At 40.3% G+C, this 19,012-nt stretch overlaps 1 protein-coding gene across 1 annotated transcript; it reads right to left on the bottom strand.

The window, feature by feature from the left end:
- Positions 1–2,697: 2,697 nt before the first annotated feature.
- On the bottom strand, positions 2,698–3,166 carry LOC128565758 (cystatin-A-like). The gene has a single exon (XM_053562467.1). It carries the CDS (start codon positions 3,161–3,163, stop codon positions 2,867–2,869), a length of 297 nt encoding a protein of 98 aa, XP_053418442.1. The 5' UTR covers positions 3,164–3,166; the 3' UTR covers positions 2,698–2,866.
- Positions 3,167–19,012: the final 15,846 nt, after the last annotated feature.

The following is a 19,012-nucleotide window of genomic DNA, read 5'->3' as shown; positions in this document are numbered from 1 at the left end:
GGCCAACCCCCTATTTTTAATAAATCAAGAAGGGAGGAATGTTAGAGAATTGCCCCAGAAAAGCCCCTCCTACTTTCTACAGACCAAGATTAACTATGGCCTGCCCCTAATGCCTCTTCCGGCCAGGGCAGTAACTCCTTATTGACTATTCTACCCTCCCATCACCATTCTAAGACTTCCCCTAACAGAACCTATATAACTCTCTCGCACAGCGTGCTCTCTCTCCCCTCTCTCTCCCCCCCCTTTCCTCTCTCTCTCTCTTTTCTCCCCCCTCTCTCTCTTTCTTTCCTCACTCCTCCTTGGTGTTGTCCTGCAACATCCCCCCCTCACCAATAAAGACCTTTTGTACAAGCCTTGGTGGTCTATGAGATCTCTGCCGGTCGAGTGCCCCCCACCTTCATCTAGGCCAATAAGGAAGCTCCAGTAGAGGTGGAGCAAGATGGAAGAATTGCCAGTGCACTGTCCCTGGGTGACCAGAGTGGGGTCTACACGTCTAGTGGTGTTTGGGAGCCCTGCTCATACAGGCTGTCACGAGCAAGTTATCAGCATCTCTTCCCTGCACCATGTTCAGTGATACTATGTTGGTAGCTTGAAACAGGCCACTGCAGAAGTATTTACATTACATAAATCAGCAAATACTACAAATCTGTGCTTTTTTTTTTTTTTTATCCCAGGAGAGTAGGGTAATAAGTATTTAAGAAGGTACCACTGTTGGGCGGCCCCTGTGGCTCAGTGAGTAGGGCGCCGGCCCCATATGCCGAGGGTGGCGGGTTCAAACCCAGCCCTGGCCAAACTGCAACAAAAAATAAAATAGCCGGGCGTTGTGGTGGGCGCCTGTAGTCCCAGCTGCTCCGGAGGCTGAGGCAAGAGACTCACATAAACCCAAGAGTTAGAGGTTGCTGTGAGCCATGATGACATCATGACACCTGAGGGCGGTACAGTGAGACTCTATCTCTACAAAGAAAAAAAAAAAAGGTACCACTGAGTCTATCAGTGAAGAGTCTGGCCTTAGACAGGAACAGAAAGTACTCATCCACAGAAAAGAAAGAATGAATAAAGATGCGGATTTGGGTAGATGGAGAGATTTACGTAACACACTTATTCCTGGAACTGATGCATAGAAAGTGATTATTATGTTTCCCATCTCATTCAATCATATCACTTTGCCTTTAGCTGCAACAAGGCTTCCAGGCTATGTATATAGCATTAATATGTCTTTAAAAGGAGGAAGATAAATTTTTGTGTCTTTGTACTCATTGCTTTACTAATTTAATCATTCAATAAATAATTATTGAAAGCCAAGCATAGTGGCTTATGCCTATAATCCTAGCACTTTGGGAGGCCAAAGTGGGAGGATTGTTTGATCTCAGGAGGCCAAGGCCAGTCTGAGCAAGAGCAAGACACTATCTCTACAAAAACATAGAAAAATTAACTGGGCCTGGTGGCACAAGCCTGTAGTCCCAGATACTCCAGAAGCTGAGGCAGGATTTTTCTTGAGCCCAGGAGTTTTAGGTTGCAGTGAACTATGGTGACACCACTGCACTCTGGTTTGCACAGTAGAATGAAATCCTGCCTCAAAGAAAATTGTTAACTATGGGGTGGCACCTGGGTTCAAAGGAGTAGGGTGCCAGCCCCATATGCCGGAGGTGGTGGGTTCAAACCCAGCCCTGGCCAAAAACTGCAAAAAAAGAATTGTTGAGTATTTATTAGGTGTTCCAAATTATATTGTAGATTCAAATAAAGAAATCCAATAAATATTTAGTAAGAAATAAGAAGAAGTGAAGTATTTTAGTGGATACTATAAAGATTAAAGATGAAAAAGATTAAATTTAAACATCATTTCTAAAACAAGGGAGTATGTGTTATGTGGTGTAAACATATAAATCAATCATCAAATTATTATGGTACAATTAAATGTATTGTATATGATTTTGCGAGTTTTAGGCACAGGGAAAGCATCACTTAAAAGTATGGCACCTGTAGCTCAAGGAGTAGGGCGCCGGTCCCATATGCCGGAGGTGGTGGGTTCAAACCCACCCCTGGCCAAAAACCACAAAAAAAATAAAAATAAAAAAAAAAGTATGCATTTTCCCCTAATAATTCACTGAAAATCTATTTCTTTCCAATGTGGGAACAGGAATTGCTGAGAAAGCTAGCCATTAGAAGAAAGGTAGACACCAGGTATTCTCTGACTCTTATCTCACTGGAGTTGTCTTAACATTAGGAAACATTGTTATCCCTGTTTTTTACAGCTCTCTCACTTGTTTTCTCTAATAACATTATATTTTGGTTCTTCTGTATCACTGGTCTCTACTTTGAAGAAACAGAAGCTCTTCTTCCTCTGCTCTCCCATATTATTTTGGGTTTCCAAGGAATTTGGCTTTTCTTGACCTCTTTTCTCTCCTCATGTTCCTGGGTAATTATATCTATGCAGTCGGCTTCAAGTATCATTTTCATGCAGACATATAAGAACTGTCTTCCACTTCATCACTCTCCTGTGTTCTAGCGCTGTACATCCCAGCCGGCCATTCAATATTTCCCTCATCACATCTCATAGCTACCTTAAATTCTAGTTTACCTCCTAGAAACCAAAGAATTACCTGAATTCCTCTTCTCTCATCCTCCTACATCTGCACAGAGACATTCCATTAGTTCTTCCTTCAATATTCATTGACCCTGCCAATTTCTTTCTTTCTTTTTTTTTTGAGATAGAAAAGGTCATTTTTATTTAATACAACAATGAGGAATAATTCAAGAAACAAGGTATTTGAAAAGGAATTCTTCTTTATTGATGAGCATATTTTATTAACAAGGATCATTTCTCCGTAGCCGGTGGAAGGAACCAGATCACCTTGGGAACATGCTGCTAAAAGCCGGTCAGCTCATCTTCCTTGCGTTTGTCAGTCTGGTAACCAGAAAGCGTCAACTCCTGATTTTGATAAGGAAGACTTTGGAATACTTTCACGTGAATATAATGATTTTCGCCTACTCGTATCTTAATGTAGTAATTTATTCCAGCAACTACTTGAGTTTTATACTCTTCAGCTTCAAATTCTTCATAATTCTTATTTGTTTTTTCTTCAGGCTGTGGTTTAATCTTGTTAGCAATCTCCTGGATTTCTGGAGTGGCACGTTTGGCTTTAGTTAAACCTCCAGGTATCATTTTGGCTGGTTATTTCTTTGTTGGGTGAGTTGCTGGAAGAGAAGTCCTGCCAATTTCTTAGTTCAGTAGCTACAATTTTTGACCTGGGCAATTGCTAATAGTCTCCTACTAGGTCTTCCCAGATCCAATCCTTTCCCCCTTTCATTGGAACTATCTTTCTAAGATATAGCCCTAATTGGGTTACATTCCTTCTTAAAATTCTGCAACTGTATCTGTCCTGAGGATATATTGTAATATTTAACAGAAACACTAATGCATGTACAAAGACACTAATAAAAGTATAATATTAGTAGAAAATGGGAATGACATAAAATTTGAACAAGAAGGGAATAGTTAAGTTCATAATATTGTATCCACTCAGTGTAATATCCTGCAGCTAACAATAATAATTTTGTAGGAAACTAGAGAAGACTGATTCTACAGGATGCACATTGGAATTAGCACTTTTATGTTCTCATTTTTTTTCCTACAACTCAACAGAGACTTTCTCTGCGTACTACTCCAGGAAAATCACTTCACGCACATTGAGTTCATATGCAATTTCAATGAATCTATGAAACTCTGCAAATCTTGTCCAAATTAAATTGTAAGCAGTCTCAAAATGGCAATCCCCAACCTTTTTGTTCCTGTTGCTCTTGCTTTTGTTATCCCTGATTTTTGCCTCCTGTACCTATACTCCAAAATCAGAACAGCTCTTCTTGGAGAGTTCTTGTTTCCACCTGGCTTTTGTGTGCCTTTGGTTTTGGAAACCATTGCCCCCTACTTTTTTGAGTAAAGTTTTCCTTGCCATACTTCCTAGTACTGTACAGAACATCTTCAAAAATTTGTACCTGGAATTGTGAGTTCCCAGGTTCTCACTTGGGGCAATGAATAAGAAATGGTCACTAAGCTGTTCCTGCAATAGGTAATGCAGCACAATCATATGAGAGTGTGAAATATACCAACAGGACACTTGTCACTACGTGGTTGACAACTATGGAGTCTAAGTCTATGGTAGAGTATTCACAGAGACTGCAAAGAAAGGTGGTATTCCCTGACTCAGCCTCCTTCCTAAGACTGATTTGAGGTAGATGGGGTGAACAGGGTAAGGGCATTATAAGAAATGTCCAAAATTTCTCAGGGATGGGCAATTTACAGTTCACAGGGAGCCCGAAGAGACATTATCGGTGTCTGCTTAGCTATGGTGAATAATCTGTAAATGGGTGGTCTACATCCCAAGTAAAAGGCACCTTTTACTGGAAGGCACAGGATTCTGGAACAAACTATAATAGTTGAAAGTTCTATATTTCAAGACATACTAAATACTGGTAATGTCAGGGTCCCACCCTGAGCGCAGCATCCCCTGAGACCTGTGGAAACTGGCAGCGATTGACTGAAGAAATACAAAGTTAGGAGCCAGGGTAAAGAAAGACAAGAGACATAGAGTAGAATTAAAAGTGGGAGCCAGGGGTCCATTGTCCATTCGTGGGAATTCTGGCAATGGCACGGAGTGTTTGCTCCACTCTGCTTTTATTGGAGTCTATTTGCCCAGAGAGTGAGATGAGGGAGGGGACAAAGACTTCATGATTGATCCTATCAGCTCCTATGGTTATTATTATTAACCTTCAGGGAGGCCTTAGGTAATCTGAAATCTGAGCCTTGCATTGGGAGAGCCTTCTACTTCAGGTCACACACACAAATTTCTTTCTTTCTTTTTTTTTAGCCATAATCTCACTATGTTGCCCTGGGTAGAGTGCTGTGTCATCACAGCTCACAGCAACCTTAAACTCTTGGGCTCAAGCGATTCCTTTGCCCCAGCCTCCCAAGTAGCTGGGGCCACAGGTGCCTGCCAAAAATCCCCCGCTATTTTTTGTCCCAGTTGTCATTTTTGGTTAGCTGGCCCAGGCTGGGTTCAAACCCACCAACTTTGGTGTATGTGGCTGGTGCTGTAACCACCGTGTTACGGGCCCAGAGCCACACACACACTCAGATTTCTAAGGAGGTGTTAAGCTCCATTAAGTTCTCCGTGGAGTAAAACACCGTCAGCATTAATCTACTCTGAGGGATTGGTGGGAGGAGGCATTTTCCTCCCATCACCACCGCAGAGGATTTTCCTCTACCATAGTTTCATGTCTTAAGTTTAAATCTTTTATCCAGTGAGAGTCTATCTTAGTTAATGGTGAAAGGTGTGGGTCCAGTTTCAATCTTCTACAGGTTGCAGTTCACCCAGTTTTCTTTTACAGCCAGTTCACCCAGCACCATTTGTGAAATAAGGAATCTTTTCCCCACTGAATGTTTTTAATTGGCTTGTCAAAGATCAAATAATGGTAAGTAGCTGGATTCATCTCTTGGTTCTCTATTCTTTTCCAGACATCTACTTCTCTGCTTTTGTGCTAGTACCATGCTGTTTTGATCACTATCGATTTATAGTACAGTCTCAGGTCTGGTAGCGTGATTCCTCCTGCTTTGTTTTTATTGCTGAGTAATGTTTTGGCTGTTTGAGGTTTTTTCTTATTCCATATAAAACGAAGTATTATTTTTTCAAGATCTTTAAAATATGGCAATGGAGCTTTAATAGGAATTGCATTAAAATTATATATTGCTTTGGGTAGTATGGACATTTTAATAATGTTGATTCTTCCCAGCCATGAGCATGGTATGTTTTTCCATCTGTTAACATCTTCAGCTATTTCTTTTCTTAAAGTTTCATAGTTCTCTTTGTAGAGATCTTTCACATCCTCTGTTAGGTATACTCCCAAATATTTCATCTTCTTTGGCACTACTGTGAAAGGAATAGAGTCCATGACTGTTTTTTCATCTTGGTTATTGTTGGTATATAAAAAGGCTACAGATTTATGGGTGTTGATTTTGTAGCCTGAGACTCTAACAGACATGATTAACTTGATTTCCTCCAGGTCCATAATAGTTGGAGATTTTAACACTCCTTTGGCAGTGTTGGACAGATCCTCCAAGAAGAAGCTGAACAAAGACATTTTAGATTTAAACCTAACCATCCAACATTTGGATTTAGCAGACATCTACAGAACATTTCACCCCAACAAAACTGAATACACATACTTCTCATCAGCCATGGAACATATTCCAAAATCAATGACATCTCAGATCACAAGTCTAACCTCAGTAAATTTAAAGGAATAGAAATTATTCCTTGCATCTTCTCAGACCACAATGGCATAAAAGTCAAACTCAGTAACAACAGGAATCTTCATACTCATACAAAAACATGGAAGTTAAATAACCTTATGCTGAATGATAGCTGGGCCATAGATAAGATTAAGAAGGAAATTGCCAAGTTTCTGGAACAAAACAACAATGAAGACATGAATTATCAGAACCTCTGGGATACCGCAAAGGCAGTCCTAAGAGGGAAATTTATAGCACTGCAAGCCATCCTCAAGATAACAGAAAGAGAGGAAGTTAACAATTTAATGAGACATCTCAAGCAACTGGAAAAGGAAGAACATTCCAACCCCAAACCCAGTAGAAGAAAAGAAATAACCAAAATTAGAGCAGAATTAAATGAAATTGAAAACAAAAGGATTATGCAACAGATTAATAAGTCAAAAAGTTGGTTTTTTGAAAAGGTCAATAAAATAGATAAACCTTTGGCTAACCTAACCAGGAAAAAAAAAGAGTAAAATTTCTAATTTCATCAATCAGAAATGACAAAGACGAAATAACAACAGACTCCTCAGAAATTCAAAAGATCCTTAGAATATTACAAGAAATTTTATTCTCAGAAATATGAAAATCAGAAGGAAATTGACCAATACTTGGAAGCATGTCATCTTCCAAAACTTAGCCAGAATCAAGTGGAAATGTTGAACAGGCCTATATCAAGTTCTGAAATAGCATCAACCATACAAAATCTCCCTAAAAAGAAAAGCCCGGGACCAGACGGCTTCACGTCAGAATTCTACCAAAGTACTAGTACTAGCCACCGCAATTAGGGAAGAAAAGGTGATCAAGGGTATCCATATAAGGTCAGAAGAGATTAAACTTTCGCTCTTCACAGATGATAAGATTGTATATCTGTAAAACACCAGGGATTCTACTACAAAACTCTTAGTGGTGATCATGGAATACAGCAGCATCTTAGGTTACAAAATCAACATTCATAAATCAGTAGCCTTTATATATACCAACAATAACCAAGATGAAAAAACAGTCATGGACTCTATTCCTTTCACAGTAGTGCCAAAGAAGATGAAATATTTGGGAGTTTATCTAACAAAGGATGTGAAAGATCTCTATAAAGAGAACTATGAAACTCTAAGAAAAGAAATAGCTGAAGATGTTAACAGATGGAAAAACATACCATGCTCATGGCTGAGAAGAATCAACATTGTTAAAATGTCCATACTGCCCAAAGCAATATATAATTTTAATGCAATTCCTATTAAAGCTCCACTGTCATACTTTAAAGATCTTGAAAAAATAATACTTCATTTTATATGGAATCAGAAAAAACCTCAAATAGCCAAAACATTACTGAGCAATAAAAACAAAGCAGGAGGAATCACGCTACCAGACCTGAGACTGTACTATAAATCGATAGTGATCAAAACAGCATGGTACTGGCACAAAAGCAAAGAAGTAGATGGCTAGAAAAGAATAGAGAACCAAGAGATGAATCCAGCTACTTACCATTATTTGATCTTTGACAAGCCAATTAAAAACATTCAGTGGGGAAAAGATTCCCTATTTAAAAATGGTGCTGGGTAAACTGGCTGGCAACCTGTAGAAGATTGAAACTGGACACACACCTTTCACCATTAACTAAGATAGACTCTCACTGGATCAAAGATTTAAACTTAAGACATGAAACTATAAAAATACTTGAAGAAAGTGCAGAGAAAACTCTTGAAGGAATCAGCCTGGGTGAATATTTTATGAGGAGGACTCCCCAGGCAATTGAAGCAGTATCAAAAATACACTACTGGGACCTGATCAAACTAAAAAGCTTCTGCACAGCCAAGAACGTAGTAAGTAAAGTGAATAGACAGCCTTCAGAATGGGAGAAGATATTTGCAGGTTATACCTCCGATAAAGGTCTAATAACCAGAATCCACAGAGAACTCAAACGTATTAGCAAGAAAAGCGCATGTGATCCCATCTCTGGGTGGGAAAGGGACTTGAAGAGAAACTTCTCTAAAGAAGACCAACACACAATCTACAGACACATGAAAAAAAGCTCATCATCCTTAATCATCAGAGAAATGCAAATCAAAACTACTTTGAGATATCACCCAACCCCAGTAAGAGTAGCCCACATAACAAAATCCCCAAACCAGAGATGTTGGTGTGGATGTGGAGAAAAGGGCACACTTCTACACTGCTGGTGGGAATGCACACTAATACGTTCCTTCTGGAAGGATGTTTGGAGAATACTTAGAGACCTACAAATAGACCTGCCATTTGATCCTGTAATTCCCTTACTATGTTTATACCCAGAAGACCAAAAATCACAACATAACAAAGACATCTGTACCAGAATGTTTACTGTAGCCCAATTCATAATTGCTGAGTCATGGAAGAAGCCCAAGTGTCCATCGACCCATGAATGGACTAGCAAATTGTGGTACACGTATACCATGGAATATTATGCAGCCTTAAAGAAATATGGAGACTTAACTCTTTCATGTTTACATGGGTGGAGCTGGAACATATTCTTCTTAGCAAAGTATCTCAGGAGTGGAAGAAAAAGTATCCAATGTACTCAGCTCTACTATGAAGCTAAATTACAGCTTTCACATGAAGTCTATAACCCAACTATAGCACAAGACTATTGGGAAAGGGCCAAGGAAGGGGGAGGGAAGGGGGAGGTTTGGGTGGAAGGAGGGTAATGGGTGGGGCCACATCTATGGTGCATCTTAGAATGGGTACAGGCAAAACTTACTAAATGCAGAATACAAATGCCTACATACAGTAATTAAGAAAATGCCATGAAAGCTATGTTGAACAGTTTGATGAGAATATTTCAGATTGTATATGAAACCCGCACATTGTACCCCTTGATTGCACTAATGTACACAGCTATGACTTAACAATAAAAAGAAATAAATTAAAAAAAAAGGAAGTAGTAGGAAGAGAGCATTTTCACAAAAGCACCAGGCATCAAAAAAAAAAATAAATAAATAAATATAAGAAGTTTTGTGGGGGATGGAGCAAGAGAATTAACATTTCATTTCTGAATTCTGATCCAAATCGAATGTTTTCAGAAGTGATGGATCCAGTGTTGGATTTGCTTGGGCCAAGTCTCTACCCACAATTCAAAATTAGGTCTAGTTCCTATCACTGCAACCCTGGCCTTCCTTAGGGCAAGCGAATGACAGAGAAACTGCTCATGACGGGGCCTGTGTCCATGTCCCCAGAGCACAGGGAAGTGTGCAGCCAATTATCCAAAATTTCAAGCCAATAAAAAAGTTATTTGGCTTTAATTGTCTGGTCAAAGTGTTTGGAAGATCAAATTATTTACACGCATTCTTATTTTTTATTGGTATAAATAGAGTGACTTTTTTTTTTCTTGTTTCAATTTCACTTATTTCTGCTCTGATCATTACTATTCCTTATATTCTACTAATTTTACGTTTTCTTTACTCTTATTTTCCTAATTGAGATGTATCATCACTTTGTTTACTTGAAGCTTTTCTACTCTTTTAATGTAGGCACTTATTACTATAAACTTTCCTCTTATTTCAGCTTATACTGTATACCTTAGGTTTTGATATATTGTGTTTTCATTGGTTTTGTCAGAGCTCAACACATCATCAAAGCAGAAAATAAAGAAACATTAGACTTAAACCAACTCTAAATAAAATGGTCCTAACAGACATTTGCAGAGCATTCTACCCCCAAAGAACCTAATATACATTCTTCTCAGCAGCACTCGAGATGTTCTCAAAGTTTGATCACATCTTAGATCAATCTTGGAGACAAAACTGGTCTCAACAAATTAAAAAAAAAAAAAAAGAGCATCACAATCATACCCTGTATCTTCTCAGACCACAGCCGAATAAGATACATTCTATAAACCTAGTATCGCCATGATACTAAACCTAGAAAGGAACCAAAAACAACAACAACAAATAATAATAATAATAATAAATACAATTTTTGTGTTATTAATATGATGTAGATACCACATTGGTGCCTCAGAGATAGACAGAAGACAGGAATCTAGAATCTCAGGGACAACAGTGAGAGAGAGAAATAGCATATGAAGAGAACATGAGGTCAAATAAAACATGAGCGAGGAAGACAAAAGTTTCAAAGTGTATGATAAAGTAATAATCTAGAGATGTCCAATGGATCAAGGACTAAAGAGTGTCCTTTGACTTTCACAATTAGGAAATCGCTAAAAATGTAATGCAAGAGGATAGACAAAGGGTGAAGTGTTCCAATCATTTTCCTTGGAATTGCATTTGACATTTGGTTCATCCCCCTTTGAACAAGCTTTAGAGCAGCGGTTCAACCTGTGGGTAGCAACCTGCGGGGACTGTATTAAAGGGGCACGGCATTAGGAAGGTTGAGAACCACTGCTTTAAACGAAGTACCTGAGATTAGAAGAAAGTCTCAGGAGAATGAATATGTTTGGTTGTCATTGGAAACGAATAGAGCCAAATTCCTGGAAAGGAAGGGGAAGGGATGTACAAACCCTGCCCCCATTGAGCAGGTTGAGGCAAATGAATAAAGATACTTCAGTGTTGCAAGGAGCCTACCATACCTGTATATAAGATGGGCAGGGGTGAGGAACCTGAGGAGGCTTGAGTAGGAGGACTTGGAGGTCGGGCAAATGTACTGGATGCTGGGGTACATGAGATCCTCCTTTGGGGGGTGAGGCACTCATTCTTCCAGCTGCCAGGAGGTTGAATAATGCTTTCTCATAGCTGAGTTCCTCCCCAGAAATTGTCTTTGTCAAAGGTTATGCTCCTTACTACCCATGGGGAACCTATATTTAACGACTGTTTAATGCAAGGGTATTAAGACCCAGCCTTCTTGCCTTAATTCAGGATGTCTCCAAAGGACTATCCCAGTTTCAGATTTCATATGAGATTGGATGAGACCTTTGTGCAGTTGCTTCTCCCACTTTAAACTTGTGCTCAGCAGAATGCACTTCTTCTTACTCCTTTATGGGTGTCATCCCAAGAATAGCCTTCAATAAATACCCTGCATCAATCTCGGCTGTAGAAGCTGTTTCTGGGGGAGCTCAAGATAAGGTAGTAAGTATGTATGTCGTAGTCATCTTTATGTCTCCTAGATCTGGATCTAGTCAGGGGAACATTTTGATTTCATCATTGGAAGGACTGACCAAAAGACTCCCAAAGAAGAAGTTAATATGATACAATCAGCAGGCAGCAGTTCTCAACTAAGAACAGGGATTATTGATAGTGTGTGCTGTGGCCGCGCCTATCTGTGTCCACTTTTTTTTTTTTTAGTAAACTTATTCCAGGTTAACGTGAGGGTACAAACAGCCAGGTCAAAATATTTGACTTTGTTAGGTGGAGTCCCTCTTATAGTTATGTCTCCCACCCAAAAGGTGTGCCAAACACCCCCACCCTGTGCCCATTCAGTGAGAGCACCTTAACTCCCTCCTCCTCCTACCTCATTACCCCTCCCCCCAGCTTGAATTGAAATGAGTTTTTCACCCATGTGGTCATGCATCCAGTCCTCTACTGGGTTCATATTAATATTGAGTACATTGGATCATTGCTTTTCCATTCTTGTGATACTTTACTAAGAAGAATGTGTTTCAACTCCATCCAGGATATTACAAAATATGTGAAGTCATCATCTTTTTATGGCTGAATAGTATTCCCCAGTGTGCATGTACCACAATTTGTTAATCCATTCCTGAGTTCATGGGCATTTAGGTTGTTTCCATGTCTTTTATTTATTTATTTATTTTTGAGACAGAGCCTCAAGCTGACACTCTGGGTAGGGTGTTGTGGCATCACAGCTCACAGCAACCTCCATCTCCTGGGCTCAAGCAATTCTCCTGCCTCTGCCTCCCAAGTAGCTGGGACTATAGGTGCCTACCACAATGCCTGGCTATTTTTTTGTTGCAGCCATTATTGTTGTTTGGCGGGCTCAGGCTGGATTTGAACCCACCAGCTCTGGTGTACGTGGCTGGCACCTTAGCCACTTAAGCTACAGGCACCGAGCCTCCATGTCTTGATGATTGTAAATTGAGCTGCAGTGAACAATTTAATGCACATTTAATTATGATAAAATGATACTTTTTCTTCTGGGTAGATGCCTAGTAGTGTGATTGTGGGGTCAAATGGGAGATCTAATTTGAGATCTTTGAGTATTCTCCATACTTCTTTTCAAAAAGGCTATATTAGTTTGCAGTCCCACCAAGAGTGTACAAGTGTTCCCTTCTCTCCACGTCCATACCAGCACCTACAGCTTTGGGACTTTATGATGTGGGCTAATTTTACTAGCGTTAGGTAATATCTCAGGGTGGTTTTCATTTGTATTTCTCTCATGGTTAGGGATGATGAACATTTTTTCATATGTTTGTTAGCCATTTGTCTGTTTTCCTTAGAGAAGGTTCTATTCATGTCTCTTGCCCTTATTCCAAAAATTCTGACACCTCAGACTTACCCCCACTTCCTCCTTGAGAAACATTGTTCTAAATGATATTGTGCCCTCTTCCTTTTGGGGTGGACCTGTCCTGAGGGGTCAGTGTAGATGGAAGGGTGTTTATCAGGTATTTGCTGGAGAAAAAGGCAGAAGAAAAGTTGTTTTTTTGTATTTTTTTAAAGACATACTGTAATATATTTATATATTAGAAAGACTGAAAAAATGAAAAGACTGAAAATATGAAATAACTGGTGGAGAGAAATAGAAATTATTTTCTTGTAGAGAAAGAAAAAACAATTAACAAAAAGACCACTGTGCCTGAAAAGACCCTATAGCAACCAAATCCTGTAAATTATTCTCTAACAGTCTCATTTCTACAATAATAGAGCTGGACTCATATTCTGCTTCTTTGGCACTTGTGTTCCCAAACCCAAACCCACCTAAGAGCGAAGGTTGGTGAGACTTGATAGGGATCTCCAAAGCTCTTCTGACCCACTGCTAATGGCTTGGTTGCCCCGGATCTCAACTGCTGGGGTCATCATAAGAGCAAGTGTCAGCCTATGTGGGGATCTTCTTTTTTTATTATTATTTTTTATTGTTAAATCATAGTTATGTACATTAGTGCAAGCGCCTGTACCCATTCTAAGATGCACCATAGATGTGGCCCCACCCATTACCCTACCTCCACCAAAACCTCCCCCCTCCCATCCCCTTCCTTGGCCCTTTCCCCATAGTCTTGTGCTATAGTTGGGTTATAGTCTTCATGTGAAAGCTATAAATTAGCTTCATAGTAGGGCTGAGTATATTGGATACTTTTTCTTCCATTCCTGAGATACTTTGCTAAGAAGAATATGTTCCAGCTCCATCCATGTAAACATGAAAGAGGTAAAGTCTCCATCTTTCTTTAAGGCTGCATAGTATTCCATGGTATACATGTACCACAATTTGCTAGTCCATTTGTGGGTCGATGGGCACTTGGGCTTCTTCCATGACTCAGCAATTATGAATTGGGCTGCAATAAACATTCTGGTACAGATGTCTTTGTTATATTGTGAGTTTTGGTCTTCTGGGTATAAACCTAGTAAGGGAATTATAGGATCTAATGGCAGGTCTATTTGTATGTCTCTAAGTGTTCTCCAAACATCCTTCCAGAAAGAATATATTAGTGGGCATTCCCATCAGCAGTGTAGAAGTGGGCCCTTTCCTCCACATCCACACCAACATCTCTGGTTTGGGGATTTTGTTATGTGGGCTACTCTTACTGGGGTTAGGTGATATCTCAGAGTAGTTTTGATTTCATTTCTCTGATGATTAAGGATGATGAGCTTTTTTTCATGTGTTTGTAGATCTTGCGTCGGTTTTCTTTAGAGAAGTTTCTCATCAAGTCCCTTGCCCAAACTGAGATGGGGTTACGTGTTCTTTTCTTGTTAATATGTTTGAGTTCTCTGTGGATTATGGTTATTAGACCTTTATCGGAGGTATAACCTGCAAATATTTTCTCCCATTCCGAGGGCTGTCTGCTTGCTTTACTTACTATGTTACTGGCTGTGCAGAAGCTTTTTAGTTTGATCAGGTCCCAGTAGTATATTTTTGATACTGCTTCAATTGCCTGGGGAATCCTCCTCATAAAATATTCACCCAGGCCGATTCCTTCAAGAGTTTTCTCTGCACTTTCTTCAAGTATTTTTATAGTTTCATGTCTTAAGTTTAAATCTGTTATCCAGTGAGAGTCTATCTTAGTTAATGGTGAAAGGTGTGTGTCCAGTTTCAATCTTCTACAGGTTGCCAGCCAGTTTACCCAGCACCATTTTTAAATAGGGAATCTTTTCCCCACTGAATGTTTTTAATTGGCTTGTCAAAGATCAAATAACGGTAAGTAGCTGGATCCATCTCTTGGTTCTCTATTCCGTTCCAGACATCTACTTCTCTGCTTTTGTGCCAGTACCATGCTGTTTTGATCACTATCGATTTATAGTACAGTCTCAGGTCTGGTAGCGTGATTCCTTCTGCTTTGTTTTTATTGCTCAGTAATGTTTTGGCTATTCGAGGTTTTTTCTGATTCCATATAAAATGAAGTATTATTTTTTCAAGATCTTTAAAGTATGACAGTGGAGCTTTAATAGGAATTGCATTAAAATTATATATTGCTTTGGGCCTATGGACATTTTAACAATGTTGATTCTTCCCAGCCATGAGCATGGTATGTTTTCCATCTGTTAACATCTTCGGCTATTTCTTTTCTTAGAGTTTCATAGTTCTCTTTGTAGAGATCTTTCACGTCCTTTGTTAGGTATACTCCCAAATATTTCATCTTCTTTGGCATTTTTGTGAAAGGAATAGAGTCCTTGACTGTTTGTTCAGCTTGTTTATTGTTGGTATATATAAAGGCTACAGATTTATGGATGTTGATTTTGTAGCCTGAGACATCGCTATATTCCTTGATCACTTCTAAAAGTTTTGTAGTAGAATCCCTAGTGTTTCCCAGATATATGATCATATCATCTGTGAAGACTGAAAGTTTGATCTCTTCTGACCTATGTGGATACCCTTGATCACCTTTTCTTCCCTAATTGCAATGGCTAAAACTTCCATTACAATGTTAAAGAGCAATGGAGACAATGGGCAACCTTGCCTGGTTCCTGATCTAAGTGGAAATGATTTCAATTTAACTCCATTCAGTACGATATTGGTTGTGGGTTTGCTGTAGATGGCCTCTATTAGTTTAAGAAATGTCCCTTCTATACCAATTTTCTTTTTTTTTTTATTTTTTTTATTTTTGGCCGGGGCTGGGCTTGAACCCGCCACCTCCGGCATATGGGACCGGCGCCCTACCCATTGAGCCACAGGCACCGCCCTATACCAATTTTCTTAAGTGTTCTGATCATGAAGGGATGCTGTATATTATCAAAAGCTTTTTCTGCATCAATTGAAAGAATCATATGGTGTTTGTTTATGTGTTGAATTACATTTATAGATTTACGTATATTGAACCAGCCTTGAGACCCTGGGATAAATCCGACTTGGTCATGGTGTATAATTTTTTTGATGTGTTGTTGGATTCTGTTTGTTAGGATCTTATTGAGTATTTTAGCATCTATATTCATTAGTGATATTGGTCTATAATTTGCTTTTCTTGTAGGGTCTTCCCTAGTTTGGGGATCAAGGTAATGTTTGCTTTGTAGAATGTGCTGGGTAATATTCTTTCTTTTTCTATATTTTGGAAGAGGTTTAGTAGTATAGGTACTGGTTCTTCTTTAAATATTTGGTAGAATTCTGACGTAAAGCCATCTGGTCCTGGGCTTTTCTTTTTAGGGAGATTTTGTATAGTTGATGCTATTTCAGAACTTGATATAGGCCTGTTCAACATTTCCACTTAGTCTTCAATGTCAGAAATCCTTTCTTCTGCTTGCTTCATTCTGTTACTGAGGGATTCTACTGTGTTTCTCAGATCTTTGAGTGCTGCAACTTCCCGTCTCAATGTGTCAAAATCTTTGGTCATTTGATCTTTGAATTCGTTGAATTCTTGAGATATCTTTTGAGTTACTGCTTGGAATTCTAATTCCATCTTATTTGCTATCCAGATTCTGAGTTTGATTTCTGACAAATCAGAAATCTGCTATTTGTTTGTGCATGGGATCGTGTGCTGTGTCTGCCCCATTGATCCTTGGGAGAGTTGATCTACTCTGATTATTCATATTGCCAGAGTTTTTCTGTTGATTTTGCCTCATGATTGTTTTTCACAATTGCCTCTGGCCGTCCTCAGAGTTGGGGAGGTGTCTCTCCAAGATTAGACCCCAGCATGATCACTCTATTGTTGCTGGATCTTTGAAGGGAGTGAGCCTGTGTAGTTCCTTTGGGGCTGCCCCAGGGAGTTCTGCTTGTGGAAGCAGCTCTGGAGTGTGACACACCGGGATCCAGCAACAGGGCAGGAGATGGTGCGCATGGTTCTAGGAGTGCCTGGCACCCAGTGAGTTTGGCACAGAGAGCCCAAGGCTCCAGCATTCTCTGTTCAGGAGAAGAGTTCTGCGCAGAGGCAGGGAGGGCTCCAAAGGGCACGCAGCTACCAGAGTCCCTGTGCAGATGAACGGTCTAGTGTGGAAGCTGGGAGGACACAGGAGGGAGTACGCAGGGTTGTGTGGCTCCAGCAGTTCCTGGTCAGGGAATGTGGAGGCCTGGTGGGTGCGGGTCACTGGTCAGGGTTCTCTGCATAGCTCTTAGGGAGGTCTGAGCGGCACCAAGCCCAGGAGTTTGAGGTTGCTATGAGCTGTGACATTACGGCACTCTACCAAGGGCAACAGCCCAAGGCTCCAGTGTGCCCAAACCGGCTCACTCTGCCCCCAAGGGTTAAGGCTGTAAGGCAGCTCAGTCCCTGCCTTTAGGCTGCTTAGTCAGTAGGTTACTTTGACCCACCCAATCCTTGCTCTGAGACCCTGAGGGTAGAGCTTGCCGGGGCAGTTCTTTCACAATGGCTTCCTGTGCCCAGCTCAGTGGCTCAGTCTGGGGCCCCAGGCAATGCCCAAAGTTCTCCACACTTTTGCTCAAGCTCTCCCCACAGCAGTTCAACTGAATGCCAAGTCCAAGAACACCGAAACAGTTCACAGGTAAGGCCTTTCCGGTTTGCAGTCTCACTGCTGCTTGTACTTACGGTTGCCGGCGTGATTAGGTCGATCAAAAACACGCAACCACTTGCCAGTTTTCCACTGTTTTTGTCCTCCTCTTGGGGTCCAGAAGTCCCTTGCTGGCTCCCTGTCTCCTCGTCTCCTCGTCTCCTCAAAGAGATGATTATAGGCAGATCCCACAGGCCAGAGTTGTCTGGAGTCTTGTCTCCCCAGACTTGCTGTTCCCAGTTGCAGGGAAGCTATTACTCGGCCGCCATCTTTAATCTCTCCTCCTATGTGGGAATCTTTTTATGACTCTCTCTTTACTTCTTGCCTCTAACTTTCCTGATGGTCTGGGCAATTTTGCAGTGTCTACCATTCTTTTTGAATGAAAAACCAAAGGTTAATAAGTGCCTTCATATCTAACAGCTAAATATAAGCTATAATTATGATGAAACAAAACTGGAAGTTGAGGTAAGTGTTTCTATCAGTGAAGGAAGTATGTGCTCAGGAGTGTTCATGCAATAAGGCTTCACTTCAATTAGAAATCACTCCTGGAAGCTGACACTGCCTTCTGATTTCCAGTGGGGGAATATATTGAGTGAGAGGAAGGGATAGAACACACAAGGGGCAGGGAAAAAGGAAAATAGAGGTTTGACAAAGCGCAGTTTGGAGGTTGACTTTTTCTTTTTTCATACTGCTGCGGGGAAGGGAAGCAAATTTCCCTGGTAAGAAATGATGGCATTACAGCTTGAAGGGGATTAGCAAGATATGACCTGAAAGGCAATGCTCCCCGGGTTAGAAAGATCACCATAGACAGGGGCCGATCATTAGAAAAATGATTAAGGCTATTATTAATGCATTACTCAATTATAAATTAATTACTTTAAAATGTGGCTAGAAATGAGGCAATTAGGAGTTCACAGTTCTAATTGGTATTTGAGATCACAGAGGGTGAATTGATGAGCAACAGCTGCTCTGACATTTTGCCTGGTGACCAGCCCCTGAGGAAAGCAGGCTGAAGAGCAGTATTTATAGTTGCTCTTTTCACGGTATGACCACACTGGGGAAGGACAGATGTTTCCCGTGGAGAATGAAAAAAGCACTCACACTTCTGTTTGACAAGAGAGCTATGTAGGTGGTATAAAGTAGGAGGGAAGCTGTGTGTTGGCTTTTCCCAAAGTGGACATTGGAACTAAAGCTGCACCCAGGAAGTGTGGGGTGACCACAGGTATGGCTGAATTGAAAATTAAATTTCTGGGACCAATGGGTTATTAGCCAGCCAGGCACAGTATGAATACTAATATTACCCTTCAGGGTCCTCTGGCTTGTACGGGTCAGTTGGGCTAATCACTTAAGGCATATCATCTAGACAGGTCCTCTTGAGGCATTTGGGTGTCTTTTCATCCTGCGACCGTCAGCTTTGTTAAGAAGTCAAGGTGCTTAAGGATATGGCATTTCTCCCACGCATTTCCCAGGGCTTTCTTTGTCCAAGTAGATATCTTTATATTTGCACAAATACATTCCAACATGTTAGATATGTTCTATTGTTATGCATGTATTTCTGTCCTTCCCGTTGGTGTCTTTAATCATATCCTTTGAAACAGGAGGAGCAAGTCTCATCATATATATTACAGTGCGGTGAATTAAGTCTTCTCATATT

The sequence above is a fragment of the Nycticebus coucang genome, chromosome 14 (assembly GCF_027406575.1).
Source record: "Nycticebus coucang isolate mNycCou1 chromosome 14, mNycCou1.pri, whole genome shotgun sequence".
Lineage (NCBI taxonomy): Eukaryota > Metazoa > Chordata > Mammalia > Primates > Lorisidae > Nycticebus > Nycticebus coucang.
The sequence above is the reverse complement of the archived record's forward strand: the minus strand, read 5'-3'. Positions and strand labels throughout refer to the sequence as shown.